Raw genomic sequence first — 10,761 nt, forward strand, 5'->3', positions numbered from 1 at the left:
CAAATTTTGAAGCGTTACCCGGCAACATCCCTTTTAGGGAGCAAAAAAAATGTAGTGAATTCAATCTTTCTTGCAAGGTGGAAGACCACCGGAACCAACGTAAACCTAATGTTGCGTGCCACACACATCTTCCTAACCTGAGTCTGTCGATTATCTCCTAATCTTTCTTCTTGTAGTCAGCTATTTCCGTATTTTGCATACAAATGTAAAAGGTAACAATATATATAATCTATGCAAAGATGATGCGCCGTTCTTAACACTCAACTGCGGGATGCCATTCTCATGAGGATCCAACACTTCTTACTGGAATGCGATTGAGCTTCTGGCAAAGGTCACGTCACTGTGGACAAGGAACCGAGACAAACAGCTACAATGGCAACGCCACCACACTCGGGATCCCAGAAGGTGTCAGGTTAATATTAGACGACACTCATATGGGTCAGGCCTCTCCTTGTGCATTCGATGCTTTTACTTTGCCAAAGAGACAAAAATGCCTGGTGGTGGGTTTGTGGGTGTTTGGCCAGCAGCTATTTTCTTAAATCTCGCCTTACAACCCGTTCCTCGAGCCGACCAGGCGGGACATTGTGAAAAGCTGCCACAGACGCGCTCTGGTGGGTGCTGCGGTCGGGTGTGTGCTCGCAGTGGTGCAGTGAAGCGTGTCAAAGGTACGTTTCGAGAGGACTCAATACTGACTCATCTTCGTTGAACGATTACTGTTTTTATCGTATGGTGATTAAAAGTGTTATACATCTTTTTGTGTGTGTCAAGTTGAAGTTGTCATGAAATGTGAGAGTTTTCCAGTTGAACTCGCCTCTGCAAGTACATTTTTATAGAACCTTGATCCCATATTATTTTACACTTTTTCACTTATTCGTAATATTTTCATTGTCCCACTACAGGGTCTTCGAACACCGATACACCAGTTTGAACATTAGACAGCTTTAGGCACCCACCACCACCATGCCTGGCCACGTCAAGAAGAGCACGGGCCCCGACCCCGACCCCTCTGAATGGCTGTATATTTCGAATGAGATGAAGATGAAGGATGCCACCAAGCCTTACGACCCCAAGAAGTCCTGCTGGGTGCCTGATCCCAAAGAGGGCTATCTTGAAGGCTTGATCCAGGGCACCAAGGGTGAAAAAATTACTGTGATGGCTGGCGGTGAGACCAAGGAGTACAAGAAGGACCAAGTACACCAGGTCAACCCACCCAAGTACGAGAAATGCGAGGACATGTCCAACCTGACCTACCTGAACGATCCTTCTGTCCTGTACAACCTGAAGGCCCGCTACGTCAACAAGCTCATCTACACCTACTCTGGCCTCTTCTGTATTGTGGTGAACCCCTACAAGCGCTACCCCATCTACACCAACCGTACGGTCAAGATCTACCAGAACAAGAGGCGTAATGAGGTGCCTCCTCATCTGTTCGCTATTTCTGACGGCGCCTACTCTGCTATGTTGCAAGGTGAGTGTTTACTACAACAGTTTTTGTTTACATATCTGAATCAAAAGTGAACATTTTCTATAATATGAGTGAAATTTATCATTATTTATTTATTTATCTAATTATTCTATTAGTGTGTGTGTGTGTGTGTGTGTGTGTGTGTGTGTGTGTGTGTGTGTGTGTGTGTGTGTGTGTGTGTGTGTGTGTGTGTGTGTGTGTGTGTGTGTGTGTGTGTATCTCGTGGAAGGAAATATTGTCAGTCACTCAGCACCATGACTGTGCAAAACTTGAAAACTATATCACATGATAAAACGATATTCAATGTCATACTTTTTTTTTCAGTTGGTGGAAACCAGTCCATGTTGATCACGTAAGTAAATCCCATTACTTTATCTTTTTGGTAGTTTTCTTGAAATTCTAGCAAAAGAATTAACTTAGATTTTCTGTCATGAAAAATGTACAGTGGCCACTGCGCGCCACAAGCTTGCTTCCCCCTCTCGACGGCTGACTGGTGCACTCATTAACTTCTTGCCACTTCACTGATACTGAAAATACTCATATCTTAAATGATCAAATTCGATAAATATTCAATACTTTATCCATCTGATTTGTGTTGTTTAAACTGCGTTTTGAAAGTATGAGTAGGAAATATTAATAAATTTACAGTAATAATCCTCCAAAAATTAGCAAATAAAACATACATCATTTACGTAACCTCTCCACGTCTCCAGTAGCTGTTACACAGCCATCCACGTACTATATGTGTGTGTTTATGTTTTCATAATCTTCCTAATGTTTTGATATTAGCACTGTATTCTCACTGACATTTCCTAAAATCTGGGGATAGTGACAAAAATATTGAAACGAGCACCAATAAGTTATACTACCCGGGGGGGGGGGGGGCGAAGACAGCTGCGTTTGCGGAATCCATAATACTTCATGCCACTAATTAAAATAACATAATTGCATGTTACCTCCAGCGGTGAGTCCGGCGCCGGCAAGACTGAGAACACGAAAAAGGTACTCTCCTACTTCGCCAACGTCGGTGCCACCACCAAGAAGGAAGGCGAGGCTGAAAAGAAGGTAAGTAATATCAAGGATCTAAAATTCACATTGACGTTACATGAAGATGAAATATAAATTCATCCATAAAATCTTTACATAGGTAATAAAGCGCATAATCCTTTATCAAAAATAGGTACAGTATCAAAGACTAATGAAACATCCATCATACATTAACGTCATACATTTCCCAGAACCTGGAGGACCAGATCGTGCAGACCAACCCTGTACTGGAGGCCTTCGGTAACGCCAAGACCGTCCGTAACGACAACTCCTCCCGCTTCGTGAGTGTCGATATACAAGGCTAACAAACGCTGATCCATACTGTCTATGAGGAACTTGGGTCTATCACAAGAAATTGAATACTCATTTTACGGTGAGGTTCTCAAGTTAATTATTTTCCCATTTTCTTTCTTCCAGGGTAAGTTCATCCGTATCCACTTCCAACCTAATGGCAAGCTGTCTGGTGGTGACATTGAGGTCTACCTGCTGGAGAAGGCTCGTGTCATCTCCCAGCAGTCCCTTGAGCGATCCTACCATATCTTCTACGAGATGATGTCTGACCAGGTCAAGGAAATCAAGCGTGAGTATCTAATTTACTCTCAACATAAACGTACTGTACATGAAGACTACAGTGACATTTCATTACCAAGTTATGGCTGACTAAAACTTACATTTTGTAACTTACAGCCACATGTCTGCTTAGCAACGATATCTACGACTATGGTTATGTGTCTCAGGGAAAGGTTACCGTGCCTTCCATCGACGACGGCGAAGACATGCAGTTCTGCCATGTGAGTTACTTTTAATATTTAAGTGATTAATATAGTAAATATTCGCAGAAGAAAATTTAAGATTCAGTAAACCCTATTAATGCGTCATGTTTACTTCTCTAGGACGCTTTTGACATCCTGGGCTTCACCAAGACTGAGATTGAGAACGTGTACAAGATCACCGCTGTTGTCATGCACATGGGCAACATGAAGTTCAAGCAAAAGGGTCGTGAAGAGCAGGCCGAAGCTGATGGTAAAGAGGTGAGATGATGACTTACATCCTTTCGCCAGTAATCTAAAAAACTGATTTGATTGGTCAAATATTCGCTTTAAACAAAATTCCTAATAATTTTCTACGTTATCATTTCAGCATGGTGCCAAATGTGCCACTCTTTTGGGTTGTGATGTGGAGGACATGTACCTGGCCATCACCAAGCCCAAGATCAAGGTCGGCACTGAGTTTGTGGCCAAGGGTATGAATGTTAACCAATGCAACTACTCTATCGGCGCCATGGCCAAGGCTCTGTTTGACCGTGTATTCAAGTTTATCGTTAGCAAGTGTAATGAAACTCTTGAAACCGGTCTCAAGCGCGCCAGCTTCATCGGTGTGCTGGATATTGCCGGCTTTGAGATCTTCGATGTGAGTCATTGTTCGATGGCATTTATTTTGTTTTGCTAAATCACATCTTACTTTTTTTCCAATTACTAACATAATTTTTCCATCAAACAGTACAACGGCTTCGAGCAGATCTGCATCAACTTCTGTAACGAGAAGCTGCAGCAGTTCTTCAATCACCACATGTTCGTGCTGGAGCAGGAAGAGTACAAGAAAGAAGGCATCAACTGGGTGTTCGTGGACTTCGGTATGGATCTGCAGGCCTGCATTGAGCTTTTCGAGAAGGTAATATTATTAGTTTCCCACATATGAAATTACCGTTATCATAATCACAAGTTATCAATTTCAATATTTTATTTCACATAATTTTTACATCAACAAAATTTTCTATCTCATTCTTCGCAGAAAATGGGTCTTCTATCCATCCTGGAGGAAGAGTCTATGTTCCCTAAGGCAACAGACAAGTCTTTCGCTGAGAAGCTGAACGCCAACCATCTCGGCAAGACTCCCTGCTTCATCAAGCCCAAGCCTCCCAAGGCTGGTCAGACCGAGGCCCACTTCGCCATCGTTCACTATGCCGGCACTGTGAGCTACAACTTGAGTGGCTGGCTCGAGAAGAACAAGGATCCCCTCAATGATACTCTGGTCGACGTGCTGAAGAAATCCTCCAATGAATTGGCTGTCTCAATCTTCGCTGACCATCCTGGCCAGTCTGGCGGTGATGATAAGAAGGGTGGTAAGTATCATTATCAACTCCAGATGGATTACTGCATGACACATTATATCTGATTGTATTTAGTCTATTTTATGCATGGAATTCATTTTCATTATACGTTTCTATCCTTCCACAGAGTCGAGCGGCATCTGCATGAGAGACTTCAAATGACATCTTAATTACAGTGGTTATAGTGTGCTACAAACACTGATGATGTTTCTTGAACTATAGTGAATTACAATTAGTTTTTGTCATGGTGAGGAATGTTGTGTTTGTATGGTTTTTGTGACAGTCCTAAATTCTGAATATTGTTTCCCCAGGTGGACGTGGTGCTAAGTCAGGCTCCTTTAAGACTGTGTCATCCAGTTACAGGGTAAGTGGTCAGTGGGTTTTTTTTTTTTTCTTCATATAAAAATAAAGCTAAGGTAACAAGCATTTCCTAAATTCATAATGCATTTAGACTAATATTATTTACTTCTTTTCTGCCTACAGGAGCAGCTCAACAACTTGATGAGGACCCTGAACGCCACTCACCCTCACTTCATCCGTTGTATTGTGCCCAACGAGACGAAGTCCCCAGGTGAGTCCTCTTAATTACAGCATAAGTCAAAATTAGATCAAGTCAAGAAATATCACTAAAAAAAAATACTAAATTCATCGAAGAAATAAATACATAATTACATTTTTATTTCTCAGGTGTTGTTGACGCTGGCCTGGTTATGCATCAGCTGACCTGTAACGGTGTACTTGAAGGTATCCGTATTTGTCGCAAGGGCTTCCCTAACAGGATCCCTTACTCTGACTTCAAGCACAGGTACTTGATCTTGGCCCCTAAGGAGATGGCTGAAGCTAAGACAGACAAGAATATGGCTCAAGCTTGCTTCACTAAGGCAGGTCTTGATGAGGAGTCTTACAGGCTGGGCAACACAAAGGTACGATTATGTACTAAATTATCTTACTATTCACTCTAATTTTTAAACTATTGCAAACACTAACTGATTTCCCTCATAACTTTCTGTTATTTATCAGTAGAAAAGAAAGCAACAATCCAAAATCCTCTACAGGTATTCTTCCGCGCTGGTATCCTGGGTAGGATGGAGGAGCTGCGTGACGACCGCATCTGCCTGCTCCTTGCTTGGCTGCAGGCCTGGGTTCGCGGCTACATCAGCCGTAAGACCTACTCGAAGCTCCAGAAGCAGCGTATCTCACTGCTGGTGGTGCAGCGTAACATCAGGAAATACATGAAGATGCGCACCTGGAAATGGTATGGAATGTGGATGGTTCTTAAGCCTACTCTTCACGTCGTGAGCATTGAGGACGAGCTGAGGAATCTTGAGGAGAAGGCTGAAAAGGCTGAAAAGGAGTACGAAGAGATGGTTAAGAAACATCAGGAGCTCGAGAAGGTCAACTCTGGTCTCACTAGCGAGAAGAACGAACTCGCGGATGCGCTGAACTCTTCCAAGGGTGGCGCACAAGACTTCATTGACAAGATCAACAAACTCCAAGCGCAAAAGAATGAGCTGGACGCCCAAGTCAATGTAAGTAGGACAAGGTGTGTGTGTGTGTGTGTGTGTGTGTGTGTGTGTGTGTGTGTGTGTGTGTGTGTGTGTGTGTGTGTGTGTGTGTGTGTGTGTGTGTTTATAGATGCATGCAAAAATACATAAATAAGCAAACAAATAAATAAATAAATGAATAAATAAATACACATACATACATAATTACACAAATAGAGATATAAATCATGATCAATTATAATCGTACAATTGAACCTCTTTCAACCTTTGTTGAGAGTTATTGCAAAGTGCTTAATAGTTATGAAGTTTTACACCAAACTTTTTTCAGTATCATGCCTCTGCCTACCTCATCTTGTTCTACTTAGTCTATATCCAGGAAATCAGTCAGTTAGCATTTTATTATATTTGTTATCTGCTGTTTAAGCCATACGTCTTACCCTCTATATTTTTGGTGATAGACTCTTAATATTTCATTCATAGTAGATCATCCTCATTTCATTTGTATTCCTTTTTCCGAAAACAAACAGGAAGCTCAGAAGCGCCTGCGCAATGAAGAGGACGCCCGCAATAAGTTGCAACAATCAAACAAGAAGACAGAACAGGAGGTTGATAGTTTGAGGAAGGATATGGAAGACCTGGAACAGGCCATTCAGAAGTCTGAGCAGGATAAGGCAACGAAGGATCAGCAGATCCACAACATGAATGAGGAAGTCGCCCACCAGGAGGAACTCATCAATAAGATCAACAAGGAGAAGAAACATCTCCAGGAATGCACCCAGAAGACGTCTGAGGATCTTCAGAATCTTGAGGACAAATGCAATCATTTCATTAACATTAAGGCAAAACTTGAGAGCAACTTGGATGAAGTTGAAGATACTCTCGAGCGCGAAAAGAAACTTCGCAACGACGTAGAGAAGGCCAAGAGGAAGGTTGAAGGTGACCTGAAGCTTTCTCAAGAGGCTGTCGCTGATCTGGAGCGCAACCAGAAGGAGATCGAAGCTACCATCCTTCGTAAGGAGAAGGAACACTCAGCTCTGGTTAGCAAAATCGAGGAGGAACAAGCTCAATATACTAAGCTGCAGAGACAGATCAAGGAACAGCAAACCCGCGTCGAAGACCTTGAGCACGAAGCTGAACACGAACGCCAGGCACGTGCCAAGGCTGAGAAGGCGAAGACCACTCTGGCTCAGGAGCTTTCTGAGCTTGCAGATCAGCTGGATGAAGCTGGTGGTGCCACTGCCGCTCAGATTGAACTCAACAAGAAGCGCGAAGCTGAACTGGCCAAGCTCCGCCGCGACCTTGAGGAAATCAACATTCAGCATGAAGCTGCTCTTTCCCAACTTCGCAAGAAGCACAATGATACCATCAATGAGATGTCCGAACAGATCGATCACCACAATAAACTGAAGGCCAGGTAAGATATTCCCTTTACATCAGGAACTGGAAGAAAAATAACACTATCAAGTAAAACATCAAAAATATACTTTGATGTTTGAAAACTTAAATGTACTTTGCTAAACGTTCTTCAATTAAGGATGAATTATTTATATTCTTTTTTCCTTGTAGGCTGGAGAAGGATAAGGACACCCTGAAGCGTGATGCTGAAGATGCCAAGGCAGCTCTTGATTCTCTTGTTCATGAAAAGGTAAGGATATTAAAAGTATATTATAGTATTTTTATAATAATCAGGAAATAATATTTTATCATTATCAATATTCATGCAAAACTTGTTTATCCCTTACCTTACAGGCTGCTGCAGAGAAGACTCTCAAGCAGATCCAACAGCAGATCGCAGATCACTCCGGCAAACTGGACGAGATGAATCGCACTCTCAACGACTTCGACTCTACCAAGAAGAAACTCTCTGCCGATAACAACGATCTTCAGAGACAAATTGAGGAAGCCGAGAGCATGATTAGTCAGCTGTCTAAGATGAAGCTGTCTCTCACCAATCAGCTGGAGGATCACAGGAAGCTGGCAGATGAGGAAAGCCGGGTAAGTACATTGTCAAATGCAATCTATATTTTTAGGTTCAGATAAATTAATGATATTACTTCATATACATTTTAATTACCTTCCAGTTACTTATGTCATAATTTTTCTTTTATCAGGACCGTGCTACTCTGCTTGGCAAGTGCCGCAACCTTGAGCACGACATCGAGAGTCTCCGTGAGCAGCTTGAGATTGAGAGCGAAGCTAAGGGCGACGTGCAGCGTATGTTGTCAAGAGCTAGTGCTGAAGCTCAGATGTGGCGGTCCAAATACGAAAACGAAGGTGTCGCCCGAGTTGAAGAAATTGAAGCTTCTCGCCTGAAGCTCGCCGCTCGCCTGGATGAGGCAGAGTCTCAGATCGAACAGCTCAATGTCAAGAATGTCAGTTTAGAAAAGGCCAAGCAACGCCTGCTCACTGACATCGAAGAGACTCAGATCGCCGCTGAACGTGCAAAGACCATCGCTGACTCAGCTGAGAAGAAACAGAAGCACTACGATCGCATTCTCTCTGAATGGAAGCTTAAGGTTGACGATCTCTCCTCTAACCTTGATTCATCCCAGAAGGAATGCCGTAATTACTCGACTGAGGTCTTCCGCGTCAAGGCTGCTTATGAAGAGAACCTGGAGCAGTTGGATTCCATCCGCAGAGAAAACAAGAACCTCAATGATGAAATCAAGGACCTTGTTGACCAGATTGGTGAGGGTGGCCGCGCCTACCATGAAATTGAAAAGAGTGTTAAGCGTCTCGATATCGAGAAGGAAGAGCTGCAGGCTGCCCTGGAAGAGGCCGAGGCCGCCCTGGAGCAGGAAGAGAACAAGGTTCTCCGTGGCCAGCTTGAGCTCAGCCAGGTCAGGCAGGAAATCGACCGCCGCATTCAGGAGAAGGAGGAAGAGTTCGAGAACACAAGGTTAGTATCTTGTCATTTGGCTTTTGTATATTTTCTTTCGTAAATAAAAAACTAAGTCATAAGTACAACTCAAAGCCCAACAATCTCATATCAGATTCAGTCACAATATAAGTACTTTCTTAACAGGAAATGCCACCAGCAAGCTATGGACTCCATGCAAGCAACTATTGAAGCTGAAGCCAAGGCCAAGGCTGAGGCTCTCCGCCAGAAGAAGAAGCTTGAGTCTGACATCAATGAGCTGGAGATCTCTCTTGACCACTCGAACAAGGCCCACTCCGACCTCCAGAAGACCTTCAAGAAGCTCCAGATGGAATACAAGGATATGGAGCTGAAGGTCGAGGAGCAGCACCGCATTGCCTCTGAGTTCCGCGACCAGTACAACATGGCAGAGCGCCGTGGAAATGCCCTGCAGGGAGAGCTTGAAGAGTCTCGCTCTCTTCTGGAACAATCCGACCGTGCCCGTCGCCAGGCTGAGTCCGACCTCGCTGACGCCAATGACCAACTCAATGAGCTTGGCACCCAATGCAGCGACATGTCACTGTCCAAGAGGAAGGTTGAGGGAGAAATCCAAACCCTACAGGTGAGATAGCACGTCAATTTTACGCTGAGAGCATTCAATATATGAAACACTATAATGGGTTTCTACCATCAGTAACATATTGATAGTTTCATTTGCCACATAATTTCCTCTCATTTTCAGACTGATCTGGATGAAATGCTGAGCGAAGCCAAGAACTCCGAGGAGAAGGCCAAGAAGGCCATGGTGGACGCTGCCCGTCTGGCCGATGAACTGCGCTCTGAACAGGAACACGCCCAGAACCAGGAGAAGATGCGCAAGGGTCTTGATGTTTCCCTCAAGGAACTCCAGGCAAGACTGGAAGAAAGTGAGATGAATGCCCAGAAGGCCATCAAGAATGCTGTGGCTAAGCTGGAAGGTCGCGTACGCGAGCTTGAAGTTAACCTTACCGAAGAGTCTCGCCACTATTCCGACGCCCAGAAGAACCTGAGGAAGTGCGAGAGGCGCATCAAGGAGCTCACCTTCCAGGCCGAGGAGGACAAGAAGAACCACGAGAAGATGCAGGACCTTGTCGACAAGCTTCAGCAGAAGATGAAGACCTACAAGAGGCAGATCGAGGAGGCTGAGGAGATCGCCGCCCTCAACCTGGCCAAGTTCCGCAAGGCCCAGCAGGAGCTGGAAGAAAATACTGCCTAAATTATTCTTTCGTGGTATAAAGCCATTCCCTTAATGTTCATCATCACAACCACGAAACAAAAAAAAAAAAAGAAAAGAAAAATGCAGCCTTTTTTTCGTTTTATTATTATTAATGGGTGCAGTCATACATTACAATTTCATTACCTCGATTTACTCCGTTTGAAAAACTTTGTCCATAAAGCAAACGGTCGAGATCAAGGAATGAATGAACCTGTTGAATGTTATTTTCTTTATTAAATCGGGGTTGATCAGTAACGACTGAGACATTTCTATTATTATTATTATTATTATTATTATTATTATTATTATTATTATCATTATTATTATTATCATTATTACCATTACTATTTTTATTGTTATTACTATCATCATTATCATTATATTTACCGCTGACTGGTCACAACTTAATAAATAAAATATACCAATATATATAAAATTTTATGAAAAATGTTTCTTAGCCTTCTGTTACTACTGGGTATATTATATTCACGAGGATGTATAAAAATAAATATTCTTCCATGA

General features: G+C 43.1%; 1 protein-coding gene across 1 annotated transcript; it reads left to right on the forward strand.

Annotated features, from left to right (window-relative positions):
- The first annotated feature begins 505 nt into the window (after positions 1-505).
- LOC123513937 (myosin heavy chain, muscle-like) lies at positions 506-10,761 on the forward strand. Its single transcript, XM_045271435.1, has 21 exons — positions 506-665; positions 900-1,468; positions 1,790-1,817; positions 2,428-2,530; positions 2,704-2,793; positions 2,930-3,092; positions 3,200-3,303; positions 3,406-3,543; positions 3,653-3,922; positions 4,013-4,183; positions 4,304-4,631; positions 4,934-4,986; positions 5,106-5,193; positions 5,310-5,545; positions 5,678-6,151; positions 6,655-7,541; positions 7,694-7,772; positions 7,877-8,122; positions 8,239-9,026; positions 9,153-9,606; positions 9,727-10,761. The coding sequence occupies exons 2-21, from the start codon at positions 961-963 to the stop codon at positions 10,237-10,239; spliced, it is 5,721 nt and encodes a 1,906-aa protein (XP_045127370.1). The 5' UTR covers positions 506-665; positions 900-960; the 3' UTR covers positions 10,240-10,761.

This window comes from Portunus trituberculatus, chromosome 37 (genome assembly GCF_017591435.1).
Source record: "Portunus trituberculatus isolate SZX2019 chromosome 37, ASM1759143v1, whole genome shotgun sequence".
Taxonomy (NCBI): domain Eukaryota; kingdom Metazoa; phylum Arthropoda; class Malacostraca; order Decapoda; family Portunidae; genus Portunus; species Portunus trituberculatus.